Source organism: Aegilops tauschii, chromosome 3 (assembly GCF_002575655.3).
Source record: "Aegilops tauschii subsp. strangulata cultivar AL8/78 chromosome 3, Aet v6.0, whole genome shotgun sequence".
Classification (NCBI taxonomy): domain Eukaryota; kingdom Viridiplantae; phylum Streptophyta; class Magnoliopsida; order Poales; family Poaceae; genus Aegilops; species Aegilops tauschii.
In genome coordinates, this window is record NC_053037.3 from 609,867,217 (window position 1) to 609,882,553 (window position 15,337).

A 15,337-nucleotide genomic window follows, 5' to 3' on the forward strand; every position below is an offset into this window, starting at 1 on the left:
GGGCAGAGAGACTGTGGGGATTTTGGGGAAAAGAGGCGGGATGAGAAGGGAGGAGCGGGGATTTTGGGGTTAAGTGGGCATAGCAGTAGTGCGTTTAGGCAAAACGCGCTATAGCTAACCCAGATAGCTACAGCGGTTTCGCGTAGAACCGCTACTGCTATCTTGACTAGCTGTAGCTCTTTTCTCGCAAAAGCGCTACTGCTATAACCAGTATAGTTTTCCTTTATTTTCTCTCACTTTTTTTTCCAAGAGCAGTGAACGAAGGGAAGGCGATATATATTGCATCATTTGACGGTTAAGTGTGTATACAAAATAGAAACATATATATTACATCATTGGACTCATGCATAATAATGGCTAAGTGTGTATACAAAATAGGAACATATATATTACATCATTTGACCGATAACATATGGTTCCTGAGTGTTGACGTTTTCGTTTTTGAGTCAGCTTCTTTCCCTTCTTGTTCGTTGAAGAATAATTGAGCCCCTCATTGTGACTTTGCCTTTTCCATGGAGTACGATTTTCTTAGGTAATGTAGTATTGATTCTTCTATTGGCGTATACTTCATCATCATCGTCATCTTCCCTCATTGGGTTGCCGTACTGATCGTAGTCTTCCTCGTTGGCGACTCCATCCATTCCAATGATGTTCCTTTTGCCTCTCCTCACGACAACACGGCTGGGATTGCGCGGATCGGTTATGAAGAAGCATTGTGTCACGTGCTTAGTGTGTACCCATGGCTTGTTTTTTGCGATAGCGTTCAAGGTGGCGCTCTTGGCGTCGGGTATAGTCATGGTAGTGAAATTCCGGTCTTCTCTTTCGACATTCTTAGCGCATCTGACACAGAACATCAGCGTGTTGTGCAGTCCAGAGTAGTCAAGCTCCCAGATCTCCTCAACTCTTCCGTAAAATCTTTCAGTTGCGCCGTTGTCGCTGCCGGTAATGCATTCGATCGTCACCCCTGAGTTCTGATCATCACTATCCATATCTTTCGCCTCCGTGTAGAACGTGTATCCGTTGATATCGTATGCCTGATAGGTTACAAGGTTGGGCGAGGGGCCATTTGCTAAGGCGTATATGAGCAATCCGTCCTTAGAGCGCTCCTCCGGGGGATTAGCAATAATATGCTCTTTGAACCAATGCAGGAAAGTGGAGTTGTTCTCTCTAGTAACTTCGGCGTCCGTCCTGCATACCCCCGGTCATGATACTTCTTTGCGATAATTTCTTTGTGCAGTGCCACGAAAGGATCTACCTCGTCTAGGTGTTGTAGCACTACCAAGTTTGCTATGTCAAAGTCGCTGCGTCGATCTGAGTATGACACATGCAGTTCCCTGCGACCGTTGGAGTGACCTTCTCCTTCGAGCCTCCCATCGTGCTTGTTAACGGGCAAACCAACACTAACACCAGGCGGCTGGTCTACACCATATAGAAAATTTTCGCAGAAAGAGATGCACTCTTTTGTCAGATAGCCCTGGACAATGCTTCCATCCGGACGGGACATGTTACGAACGGATCCTTTGATGATCCCATTCATCCTCTCGAACGGCATCATGTTGTGCAGAAATGACGGCCCCGGGTCTATTATGTCGTCCACAATATGGACACACAGATGCACCATCACGTCAAAGAACGCGGGCGGGAAGTACATCTCAAGCTCATTTAGTATCACAATGATCTCTTCCTGTAGCCTTCGGAGCTTCTTCAGACTGATCGACTTTCGAGAGATGACGTAGAAAAAGTTACAGAGACCAATAAGCGTGTCACGGACGTGCTTGTCCATTATCCCTCTTAAGGGCAACAGGTAGTATCTGCGTCATCATCACATGACAGTAATGGGACTTCATCCCCCTGAACCTTTTCTTGTCCGTGTCTAGATATCTCCTTATCTTGCCACAGTAACCGGAACTAACTTTGACTCCGGTAAGGCACTTAAAGAATTGACCGATCTCAGCCTGACTTAAGGTGAAGCAAGAAGGGGGGCAATAATCCTCTTTCTTTATTTTCTTGCCCTTCGTCTCCCGCGCCTCTGTCTCCGTCTCTATCTCGTCTGACATTTTACGGGGCGGCATGTGCAGATCTTCCCTGATATTCAAATCTTGCAAGTCTTTTCTTGCCTTCGGCCCATCCTTGGTCTTATCCGGCATGTTCATCAGTGTCGCGAGCAAGCTCTCAAGGACATTCTTACAGATATGCATTTGATCAAGGCAATGAGGTGTATCGAGTTTGTGCCAGTACTCCAAGTCCCAGAACACAAACCTCATCTTCCATACCTTCAGCAGCAGCTGCGGTGCCTTTTTCATCATCTTTCCCGGCGCGGGGCACTCCTTCTAGTTTTTCAATAGCTCATCGATTTCGGCGCCGCTCCGCTTACGTGGAGGTCCTCGATGCTCAGCGTGACCATTGAATAGATCTCCACGGTTTCTCCACGGGTCGTCCTATTCGAGCCATCTTCGATGCCCCATGTACACAATTTTCCCAGACCCGCCATCTTTCCTTGACGTTAGCTGCTGAGACATCGTATCATCCATGCACCGCGTGCATCCGCAATATCCATGGCACACCTGGCCTGCGACATATCCGTAACCGAGATAGTCGTGCACTGTCGTGATCAGCGCGGCTCTCATGTAGAAATACTCGCCTTTGCTGGCGTCCCATGTCTTGGCCGGTGTTTTCCATAACGTGTCTAACTCCTCTTGAAGTAGCCCCAGATACAAATTAATATTATTTCCTGGTTGTTTCGGCCCTTGAATAAGCATGCTCATGTGAATGTACTTCGACTTCATGCACAACCAGGGGGGAGGTTGTACATCCATACAAACACGGGCCATGTGCTATGGTTGGTGTTCTGGTTGCCAAACGGATTCATGCCATCGGTACACGCGCCGAGCACGATGTTCCTTGCATCACATCCGAAATACCGATAGAAGCTGTTCAACGCTCTCCACTGGCTTCCATCCTTGACGTGTCTCAGCTTCGGATCATCTCCATCGTCGGGCTTCTTCCTCTCTGCGTGCCAGCGCATTAGCTTTGCTTCCTTGGGATCTACGAAATACCACTGGAGACGGGGAGTGATCGGTAAGTACCATACAACTTTCTGGGGACATTTCTTCCCAGCCTTCTTGTATTGAGAAGCATTGCACACCGGACAGCTTGTTTTTTCCGCGTGCTCCTTCCGATAAATTATGAAATCGTTGATGCATGCATGGTATCTAACGTGTGGCAGATCAAGAGGGCACACGATCTTCTTGGCCTCATCAACACTAGTAGGACATAGATTCCCCGCGGGAAGAACATCCTTTAGGTACTTGAGATGCTCATCGAGGCTGGTGTCGGTCCATTTGTTTTTAGCCTTCGTCTTGAGGAGTTGGAGCGTGAAACTCAAGCGGGTCACCTTAGGATTGCAACCAGCATACAATGGAGTGTTCGAGTCTACCACCAGTTGCTCCAGCTTAGCCTCCTCTCTAGAAGCAGCTCGCTCAGTACTCGTCTCCTTGCGAAGCAGTGCTTGAACATGAGGGTCCCGCACGATTGAACTTAGTACCGACGAACTCTGCTGCGTGTAGTCCACGTCATTCTCTCCGCCGCCATGTCCGGCCCCTTCTCCTCCGCCATGTCCGGCCCCTTCTCCGCCGCCATGGCCGGCCTCTTCCCCGCCGCCATTATCGATCATCTCTTCGTCTTGCCCCGTGTCGTCATTGCCTGCCCCGTCGGCGTCCTCAACATCGTCATCCTCATCTTCAATTAACCACCGAGTATAGCCATCCATGAAACCAGTCATGAGCAGGTGCGCTTCGACATGACCATCGTCATAGGGGTCGAGCCAAACTATTCATTTGCATTTTCGACACGGACATAAAACCTCTGTTCAGTTATTTTCTTTCATGTCCTGCACCGCCGACCGCAACCACCTGTCCACCATCGTTCCACTGACCATCATGAATGTCTGCACGGTAATAATAAACAAATTGATTATAAAAATGCGTGCATGTATCAAATTCATACAAAATTTCGGCATGACCTTCCCTAAAAATAGGACATATAGATCTAGAGTTTGCCCGGAATTCGCCGAAACGGAAATAAATCGACATTTCGGCAAAACATAGGCAACTCAAAAGCACAATTTGGTGTCAACTCATGCCACACACACAATTTCCATCATATTGCCCAATTATCATATCACACACATACACATATTTCCATTTTGCAAAAGCATGAAATTTTAATCACTTCTATCTCGAGATCGAGCACACGGTGGAGATGATGATGTAGGGAGATCAAAAGTGCACAAAGCTCTTCTTGACAAACATAGATCTAGTTAGGGGGCAAATAGGTCACTTAACTAAATGCTACATCTACCTAGCTAGCTAATTTGGGAGGAGACAACTTCAACTAGTGGAGGGGGAAGGAAAAAGAGAAAGGAGATGCATTAATGGAGGTGGTGTAGTTAGATGGGAGTAATGAAGAGAGAGAAAGGTAGGTAGAAGAGGGAGAGTAATGGGGGGAGAAGTATTGAGGAAGAATAAGAGTGAGAGAGGGAGGATGTGGGAGGTAGGGGAAAGGGAGGAGAGGATATGGGGGAGGGGAGGGGGGAAAGGTGGTGGGGTGTTGCGTCTTAGCAATAGCGCGCGTGGGAAAACGCGCTGCTGATAAGAGCGTAGCAGCAGCGCGCTTTCAGCACACGCGCTACTCCAAAACGGGGCCACCCGTCTGGACACTTTCAAAATTAGCAGCAGTGACGTGACCAAAAAGCGCGCTGCTACTATTGAGTTAGCAGCAGCGCGCGTCGTGGCACCACGTTGTTGGTAAACTTAGGTTGGTGGGTACTGTCGGTGGACTTTTGTAGCAGCGCGCTATTGGAACACGCGCTACTGCTAAGTTTACATCAGTAGCGCGGTTTTACTAATAGCGCTACTGCTAATTAGCAGTGGCGTCTCTTTTTGTGACACGCTGCTGCTAAGATTCTGTGTATAAGGTTTTCCCTAGTAGTGGTGCTCTACAGGTGTCTCCGACGGTACTTGTTGAGTTGGCATAGATCGAGATTAGGATTTGTCACTCCGATTGTCGGAGAGGTATCTCTGGGCCCTCTCGGTAATGCACATCAATATAAGCCTTGCAAGCATTGTAACTAATAAGTTAGTTGCGGGATGATGCATTCCGGAACGAGTAAAGAGACTTGCCAGTAACGTGATTGAACTAGGTATTGAGATACCGACAATCGAATCTCGGGCAAGTAACATACCGATGACAAAGGGAACAACGTCTATTGTTATGCGGTTTGACCGATAAAGATCTTCATAGAATATGTAGGAACCAATATGAGCATCCAGGTTCCGCTATTGGTTATTGACCAGAGACGAGTCTCGGTCATGTCTACATAGTTCTCGAACCCATAGGGTCCGCACGCTTAACGTTCGGTGACGATCGGTATTATGAGTTTATGTGTTTTGGTGTACCGAAGGTAGTTCGGAGTCCCGGATATGATCACGGACATGATGAGGAGTCTCGAAATGGTCGAGACGTAAAGATTGATATATTGGAAGCCTATATTTGGACATCGGAATGGTTCCGGGTGAATTCGGGAATTTATCGGAGTACCGGGAGGTTACTGGACCCCTCCCACCCCCCCGGTAAGTATATGGGCCCTAATGGGCCTTAGTGGAGAGAGAGAGAGAGAGGCAGCCAGGGCAGGCCGCGCGCCCCTTCCCCCTCTAGTCCGAATTGGACTAGGAAGGGGGGGCGGCGCCCCCGTTTCCTTCCTCCCTCTCCCCCGCTTCCTTCTCTCCTAGTCCAACTAGGGAAGGGGGGTGGAATCCTACTCCCGGTGGGAGTAGGACTCCTCCAGGGCGCGCCATAGAGAGTGTCGGCCCTCCCCCTCCTCCACTCCTTTATATACGGGGAGGGGGCACCCCGTAGAGACACAGAAGTTGATCCATAATCCATCTCGGTCATATAGGTTGTAGTGCTTAGGCGAAGCCCTCGTCGGTAGCTTCATCATCACCGTCATCACGCCGTCGTGCTGACGAATCTCTCCCTCGACACTCAGCTGGATCGAGAGTTCGTGGGACGTCACCGAGCTGGACGTGTGCAGATCGTGGAGGTGCCGTACTTTCGGTACTAGGATCGGTCAGGCCGTGGAGACGTATGACTACATAAACCGCGTTGTCATAATGCTTCCGCTTACGGTCTACGAGGGTACGTGGACAACACTCACCCCTCTCGTTGCTATGCATCACCATGATCTTGCGTGTGCGTAGGTAAAATTTTTGTAATTACTACGTTCCCCAACAGTGGCTTCTTGGGGAGCATTGTGCCTCCACACCGCTCCAACAGAGACGTACTTCCTCTCAAAGGGAAGGAACTTCGGTAACACATCCTTGTCTCCACCGGCTCCACTCTTGGTTATCTCTTACCTTTACTTGTGCAAACTTATATTGTGTTGTATCTCTTGCTTGCTTGTGCGCTTGTTGTTATTGAATCATATAGGTTGCTCACCTAGTTGCATATTAGACAACCTATTTTGATGCTAAATTTAATTTGGTAAAGAAAAGCTAAAAATTGTTAGTTGCCTATTCACCCCCCTCTAGTCAACCATATCGATCCTTTCAGTTGTGCATCTCTTTGTTCTGTTACCATGTAGCTAAGATTACCAGCTCGGGACTCCCTACCTGAGATCCGTCAAATTACACTCGGACACAGAGTCAAATAATCATAAATGTAGTATTTTACTCCCTCCTTGCCAAATTATATTGCGTATATATTTTCCCAGAGTAAAATTTTATACATTTCGATCAAGCTTATAGAAGAAATCATAAAATAAAAAACAATATCATTAGATTCATAGATACTGTTCTCGCAAAAAAAATCATAGTTAATTTTGTTTATGAACTTTGTCAAAATTTCAAAAGTTTGAGTCGAAAAAGGAAAATCTTATATGCACTATAAAAAGAGAGAATTCCTTATTTGGCCCTTCCTTAAAATTTGGTTCTCTTTTTGGCCCTAATAAATAAATTCTTCCTTTTTTGACACTCAAATTTCATTTTGTTCCCTTTATGACATTTCCGTCAATTTTGACAACTAACACCGTTAAATGTGACATGAGAAGTCCATTTACCCTTGGTGTATCTTGTGACCAAAACTATTAACTGGAAGTAAAAAAGAAAAAGATGGCAATGTGATCTATTTGGCACATCTTCATTTTTAATTGGAAAATTGGACAGAGCCTCCCTTGTATTTTGATGAAATATCCCCTGTGCACAGCGCTGCCTCGCCCCTCCTCCACGTCTTGGCCGCCCTCCGCCCGCGATGCAGCGCCGTCGCCCTTCTTCGGTGATGGAAGGCCACCCTTCTGCGGCTCGCCTTGACCGCGCAAGGCTGAGACCTCCAAATGGCCATGGCCCTCCGGCGTCGCGGGTTTGCCCTGCACAGCGCAGCCTCCTCCTTCCTCCACTGTTTGACCACCCGCCGCCTCCCCACCATGGCCGCCCGGTGCAGCGCCGTGGCCCTCCTCCACCGCACCTTCCACCGCGCCATCCGCGTCGGCCGTGCCCTCCTCCATGGCGCTCTCCCAACCTGGCGCCCCCGCCGCTGCTGTGTGCCTCGCGCCGTGCAGCTAGGGTTAGGACTCGGGGAGAAAGGGGAATCGGGAGGGAGACTCAATCGGGAGAGATTGTGGATTGTTCGGTCAAACGAGACTTTTTTGATTTTTTTTCTAGCGTGCTAAAGCAAGGGTACAAAGGACTTTCCATGTGGAAGTTAACGGTGTTAACCGCAAAAATTGACGGAAATGCCATGGAAGGAATAAAACGAACTTGTGGTGTCAAAAAAGGAAAAATGAAATTTATAAGGCCAAATAGGGAACCAGATTTTAACAAAGGGCCAAATAAGGAATTCTCTCCTATAAAAAACACCTCTCATGTCCTTCGCCCCTCAAAATAAAAAACTCTCGTCTTTTTTTCCCTTTTTCCTATAAAAAGGAAAACCCTCCCCTCGTCTCTCTCTTTCTCGCTTGGATCGCTCTCCTTCCGCCGCCGCCGCCACGCCGCCCGCACGCCATCCCATCGGACTCGAGCAGATCGGAGGGAGATCTTCCTTCTCTCGGTAAGCCCTAACCCGCTCATCTCTTTTTCATCTTCTTCGTCTGCGCCGTGGAATTTTTAATCCTCCTCCTTCCTCGAGCACCCCGACGCCAAAACCCTACCCGCCTGACCTAGCTCCTCCGAGTCCGATGACGAGAGAGACGGTGCTCTAGTGTAGGGTACCGAGATGCATCCGCACCTCCCCTGCTCTTGCAACGGCGACCAGTGGTATTCCTGCTAATAATTAAATAGTCTTCTGTTGCTATGTATATTGTGGGTGTTGCGCCCATGATGTATGGCAATCTTTTCATGATTTTTCCTCCGACGAGTCTACCTCCGTTCAAATTATTCGCATAAGGATTGGGTGAATTCTAGGTTTTTTTCACTTGTTTGCACAGAACGCTCACTGTACATTGTACTGCTGTATAACAAATGTGAACGATTTCCCCCATCGGATTGTTCACATATATGGACTGGGTGAATTCTAGCCCTTTATTGAGACTGCTGTCAGTGTCAGGTAGCTAGGATTACATTGGAGGGTTGCAGGACCTCATGCAATTTGTTGCTAACCTGATCATCTTCTGCTAGATCGTAGGATTGTTCATCATTTCTTCCCGTGGAAGAAACTCTTCATTTAGAGACCGATGGAGTATATATCATATCAGATACACATACATGTTTCTTGTTCTATGTATTTCTTGTTAAATGTATGTCCTCCTCGGAATCAAATAAGCTAGATACTTCATATTTTTATAAAATTTTGTTTTGTTTATATACATAAGTTAAATAACAATAACATAATAAACAGCAAAGATTGTCCAAAATTGTTATATGTGTTAGTCAACCTTTATGACTAGATTTTTTCTGGTTGCTTCCAAGACCTTTGACTGTTCCAAGTGTTGACGTTTTTAAAAACTGGACTAAAGCATCTGCAAGCTGTTAATTTTAGTTGGTAAGGCTGCATATTCTGCTTTTCGCTTAAGATGCCTTGTAGGGTAGCAACTATGGAGGATGCTCTAGCTAGCTAGCTAGCTTCTGTAACGCGGTGAGTCTTGTTGACTGATTAGGCATTCATCTGTACGCTGTTAGTATCAATTCTACCCCCTCCCCTCAACCCAGAATGCCACAACCATATCGTTCCTTAAATAACATGAAATAAAAACTTCCATTACCAAATGCTGCTAGGCTCACGTCCGTGTGAGCTCCCTGGTTACCCTGATACCAGTGCACCCGTGTTTATGTTGTCAAAAGGTTCTGTGGAGACGCCATGCTGTCATGGCAAATATCATTGACGGCCATCAGCTCTTCTGGTCCGGTTATCAGTTTCGTAACAGGCCGCCATTGTCTAGATTTGGAACCTCTTCATGTTTCCTACAGTGGATTGGAAGTGTCTGTTGCTATCCTGACCCCCATGACTCTGATAGCTCTTAAGCTGTTTAGGTGCCTTAACTCATTTTTCTCACTTTTGTGCATTCATTTCTCTTATCCACATGATAGAGTATGATTTAACTTTCATCAGCTGTCTTTGGGAATCTTTCACCGGTACTGAAATTCAGAGCTGTTTCAGTGAATCTTTGCTCGCGACTCAACTTTGTAAGCTAACACATAGACCGTTGTTCTTTTTGAGACAGTCCTGCTGTCGTGTATGTGTCAGAGAAGTTATAGTGCTATTGATATCAAATGTAACTAGAAATTTATATTTAGCAAAAAACAGCAGCAATATTCTCCTTTAGTTTACCACTTAGTTTGCTCAGGGTATAATACAATTTGGTGAGTATATATGCTGAGACAAACAGGGAAAGTAGAGAAAAACGCCCATGTTTGTTGCTACCCTGTGAAAAACTCCACTTGACAGGTGTGTTCACCAAAAGAAGTATCACTTGATTGATAATACCATATGTTCCATTTTATTCCGTAGCAACTCATGACACCTAACTAGTCTCTACAATAGAAATGGTATTGAACCAGACATAACCCCTTCCCATTATGATCATAACGGAAATACAATTGTCCCAAGCCATCAGCCAAATTCAAGGAAACTAGAAAGGGGAAAGCGAGTCACACACATTGCCGGGAAACCCACCGCAAGTGCCCGGTCTCTACAATATGTATAGAACTGAGTATATTATTAGTGATTGTTCAAGTCTTAACTTTGCATGTTAGCTTAGTGTGGCACCTTGTTCTGTATAAACAAAGTATTTATGCAGTACATTTCTCTTCCTGCTTGTTGTTCTATTATCAAATATTGGGCTCTTTCTACTACCTAGAATTGTTGAGGTTTTTTGTGTTCTGTTCTACAGCCTAAATATTGTCTAACAATTGGTGATGTTTGGTTTGCTAGCTCTTCCAGAATGCGTATCTTTGTCAAGACCCCCACCGGCAGGACAATATGCCTCGAGGTCCACTCATCAGACACCCTGTACACCGTCAAGGCAAAGATCCAGCAGCAGTACCACCTCGTCTTTGATGGGGTGCAGCTAGAAGACAACCGTACATTGGCCGATTATGGCATCCAACATGACTCTATGATTGACCTCCAGGAAAAGATGCAAATCTACGTGACGGAGACGTGGGGAGGCAGGACCATCACCCTTGAGGTCGACAGCCTAGACACCATTGGTAACGTGAAGTCCAAGATCCAGTACATGGATGGATTTCCCAAGAGCCAGCAGTGCCTCATCTTTGCCAACAAACAGCTGGAGGACGATAACCGCACCTTGGCTGACCACAACATCTGGAAGGAGTCCACCCTCCTCCTTGTCCTCCGCTCGTGTAGGCCAGGAGAAAGTAGAATGATGCGCATCTTCGTGAAGACGCTGACTGGAAAGACCATCACTCTTGAGGTTGAGAGCTTGTATACCATCGACAATGTCAAGGTGAAAATCTACGAGAAAGATGGCACTCCCCCTATACAGCAGCGCATCATCTTTGCTGGCAGGCAGCTGGAGGATGGCCGCACCCTGGCGGACTACAAGATTCACAACGAGGATACCCTTCATTTGGTGCTCCGCCAATGTGGTTGCTGAGCTGCATGGCCTGCCATTCAACAACCAGTTTTATGTTGCAGGAGCCTTCCTTACAATAATGGTGCGTTATCAGTGAACTATCATTCTAGTACTCTACGGTAGTATACATGTATGCTCCGGTATTGTTGCTTCACGGTAGATGTGTGGTGTGTTATCAGTAAAACTGTGTACTCTTATTTATTAGTATGTTAATGTGGTTGAGTAGTTTCTTTTATCCATCTATCAAGAGGAACTACTTCAAGAGAGAATACAGTCTGTTTGGCCAACAAATAGCCTCCTCTCTTTGTTTACTCATTTCTTTCCTGTCTGCATACCCGGTGTGGTTAATTTCTGTATCCATGTTTTCATCTATGTCATCACAGTCAAAAGTTGAAGTGATGAGGATGATAACACTGCTTCATCTACAAAGAAAATTTATTATTGCATATTGTGAGCCGCATCAGTGTCACATGAGTTGGAATCTGAACTGCAAATAAGAGTTGAAATCACTTCGTCCCCGTCCCCGTCCTCGCTGCTATATATGCCTGTACTCAATCATCAATAAAGACAACCCTTCACTTTACATCCCTGTCTATTGCCTCTCGTTTTACTTTCTAACAAGTACATCGGAGTTCACACCACATTTTTATTATGAAGATTATATTGTGCGAATAACCAGCAACTAGAATAACAATATTTCTTACCATGTGACACATGTGGTAAGCAATACAAACTACTCAAAAAAAAAAGAATAACAATATTTCTTCCATAGCCATAGATGACGACAACTATACAAACTACTCCCTCCAATTCATAATAAATGTTGCAGTTTTGAACTTCAAAACTGCGACACTTACTATGGGTCGGAGCTAATAGATGATTGCCCCGTGCGTTGGCACAAAAAGAAAATTGTAACCCAGAAATGTGTATTGAACTTGACAACATATGGTTTTTCATTCATATAGTGACAAGTACCCACACGCGCCGCATCTTTCATAATTGCATCAGATATGCGCCTATCTATCGAAAATTCAATTTGGCTCCCGGGGCCAAAAAAAAATTTTGAAATGAAAAAAAAATCATGACAATTTTTTGTGTGTACTTAGTCACATCCAAATGTCAGCTGCAAATTTTGGGGCAAAAAGATTAAATATTTTGGCCTGTACAAAAAAAAATCAAACACCAAAAGTTACCCCAAAATGTCATCCCAAATTTGTTTTTTTGCCGACGAAACACCGCAGCTCTGTTTTGCGTGAAATTTGTCATGCATGTTTGCGACACTAATACAATCATCTACAAAAAAAATCAGAATTTTTCAAAAATATTTAATATTATTTTTCGCATTATTGTTCATCCAGGAGCAAATGCTCCCGGGAGCCAAAACGCCATCCCCCTATCTATTAATTATTCTCTGTGTTGACCAATATAAGATGTTTTAGACTGAACATACAAGTCTCTAAAAATATTTTATACTAATGAGCAGAGTTACAAAGGGAGTATATGATAAGCAATAGAAAGGCATCAAAATACCCACTTGAAAGTCCTATGAACAATACATCTTGGTGCAAAACCACTTGTCGCCGTTGCCGCCCTCGCATGCACAATTCCCTTTTTTCGGTCGGCGGCGACGGGAGGCACAGGAAACCAGAGCACCGGTGGCGGCCAGGTGGAGGAGGCGGCCTATCCAACAACGTACTCGTGTAGCTTTCGTGGTGGGGCTCGATCACATCCACAAATACGTGCTTGAAAGTCTCATATTCTCTTTTCCTAACCAACACGTGTGTCTTCTTCTTACGAAAATTTACATGCACTTTCATGTTTGTTGTCAAAATTTCATATGAGCATGATAAATTGATAAGTGGTAGTATTTTCTCGTTCCTTGGTCAAAAGGAAAGAAAAGTCATGTCTTCATGTGGGGGGCTAGGGCAGGGTTGGGTTGCGCGGCCTGTCAGCTGGCTCAAAAATGCTACACTTACGGGGCTGGGATCACGGAAGGAACTTACGGGAAGACGTGTGCCAATACAATCAATCAGCCTGACAGCCCCCCTCCTGCATTTAACCTTGGGGACCGACCGGCCCATGGTTAATTCCTGCGTCTCCACCTCAGCCCCGTGAAGGTTTTCCGTAGAAAATTCCCGTAAGTGTAGCATCTCTCCAGCTGGCTCGACCCGCCCGCGCCAGGTTTGTGGTCCGTGGGCCCGCGTCGTCAGTTGGCCTCCCTCCCCCCACCTCTCCTCTCTAAAAGGAAAACCCTCTCTGTCTCTCGCTTGGACCGCTCTCCTTCCTCCGCCGCAGCGCCGCCCGCACGCAGTTCCTACCGGACTCGATCGGAGATCTTCCTCCTCTCCTCTCGGTAAGCCCTAGTCCGCTCCCTCTCCCTTTCATCTTATTGGTCCGCGCCCTGAAATTTTGGGTCCTCCTCCTTCCCCGAGCAACCCGACGCGACGCCAAAACCCTACCCGCCTGACCTAGCTCCGAGTCCGATCACTAGAGAGAGACGGTGTTGTTGAGAGCCCTGCTGCTCTTCTCTTGTGTAGGCTAGCGAGATGCATCCGCCCCTCCTCCCCTGCTCCAGTGTTTGCTGCGATGGCTCGACCCCCCCTGCCCGTGTTTCCTCACATTGCTTTGGTTGCGGTGCCTGTATTCCTGCTAATAATAAAATAGTCTTCTGTTGCTATATATTGCGGGGGAAAAATTATATGAGACCAGGTCTCATAGAATTCGGGTGAGATTGATGATGTGTGGGCAACCTTTTCATGATTTTCCCCCATCCAGTCTGCCGCCGCTCAATTGTTAGCATATATGGATTGGGTGAATTCTAGTTTTTTTTCCCTTGTTCGCACACAAGGCTCCCTAGACTGCACTTGCTGTATAACAAGTAGTGATCTGAGCACTATTACATTTCTTTACGGAGGGACTAACTGTTTTCCACCCCATCGGATCTACCGCCGTGCAATTGTTTGCATATGGATTGGGTGAATTCTAGCCCTCTCTAGAGCCTTATGTCAGTGTCAGGTAGGATCCTCATGGAATTTGTTGCTAACCTCATATCATCTTATATGTTACTCCCTCCGATCAGAGGGAGTAGATCTTAGGATTATTGTCCATCACTTCTTCTCGTGGAAGAAACTCTTCGTCTAGGGATCGGTGACACATAGCAGTTCTTGTTATATGTATGTCCTCACACCACAGAACCTAATAAGTTAGACACTTCATATTTCTGAAATTTTGTTTTGTTTATATGCACAGGATAAACAGCAAAGATTGTCGGTCTTAGCAAAGGTTGTCACATGTATTCGTTAGCCTTTGTGACTAGATATTTCTGTCGTTGCTTGTACGACCTGTTGCAACATGCAAGTGTTGACGTTTTTTTATATAAATATAAAAGCCGGACGGAAGCATATGCATGCTGTTAACTTTATAGTTACTAAGCCTGAATATTCTGTTTTCCGATTAAGATCGATGCTTTGTAGTGTAGCAACTCTGGAAGGTGCTCTAGGCTAGTTTCTGTAACGGTTTGTCTTGTTGGCTGACTTGGCTTTGCCTGCTAGCTGTTGGTTCTAATCTAGAAAGTGTTAGTAAGTGAATTGAGAACTTTATGTTTACATTTTTGTGGTGAATCTATGCGATTTCTCTTTCCAATTGTACCCCACCCCCACTCCAACTTGCTGCACCTGCATCACGCTTTGACTAACATGAAAATCAATTCTTCCATTAGCAATTAATTGACATATCTAATTACTGACTGTCACAGAGATGCCTGCACAGAATCCTTTACTAACATGAAAATCAATTCCTTGACAGACAGCCTACCAGAATGCCCCCGAAGAAGCGCCTGCACCTGTTGCCCGCTGCTCCCAAGCTGGAAGACCATGTCGAGGAAGCTGCTCCTGCTGTCTCTACCTCTGGCACGGAAGGTAGCATGCATGTTGAGTTTTACTGACCCCTGCTCGCAATGTGCATGATGCGTAGGCATAACATTCTTTGTTCTGTGCGGGGTCGTTGAGTGGCTTGCGTGTTTGATGGGGTTGGCAGATTCGGAGGAGGAAGTGGAGGAACTTTTCGGCAGCGGCAGCAGCGGCGGGGACAACAAAGACGACAGTGGCAGCCATTCGTCGCAGATTGACGGTGCCGACATGGATGAGTAAGTGATCCGAGTTCTTTTTTAGACAGTTTTTCTATTTTGTATGTGTGTCTCCTGCAGTTAATGGTAGCTGCTCGGTGCAAATCAACCCCTCGGTTGCTGTTAGGAAC

The 15,337-nt window shown here is 46.1% G+C and overlaps 1 protein-coding gene across 1 annotated transcript in view; it reads left to right on the forward strand.

Annotated features, from left to right (window-relative positions):
- The first annotated feature begins 7,963 nt into the window (after positions 1-7,963).
- LOC109763162 (polyubiquitin-like) overlaps positions 7,964-15,337 on the forward strand; it is a 107,716-nt gene continuing 100,342 nt past the window's right edge. Inside the window, exons 1-2 of the mRNA XM_073511301.1 lie at positions 7,964-8,100; positions 10,420-11,096. Coding sequence (XP_073367402.1) covers positions 10,430-11,096 — 667 coding nt within the window. The 5' untranslated portion in view covers positions 7,964-8,100; positions 10,420-10,429. The remainder of the gene's footprint in view (positions 8,101-10,419; positions 11,097-15,337) is intronic.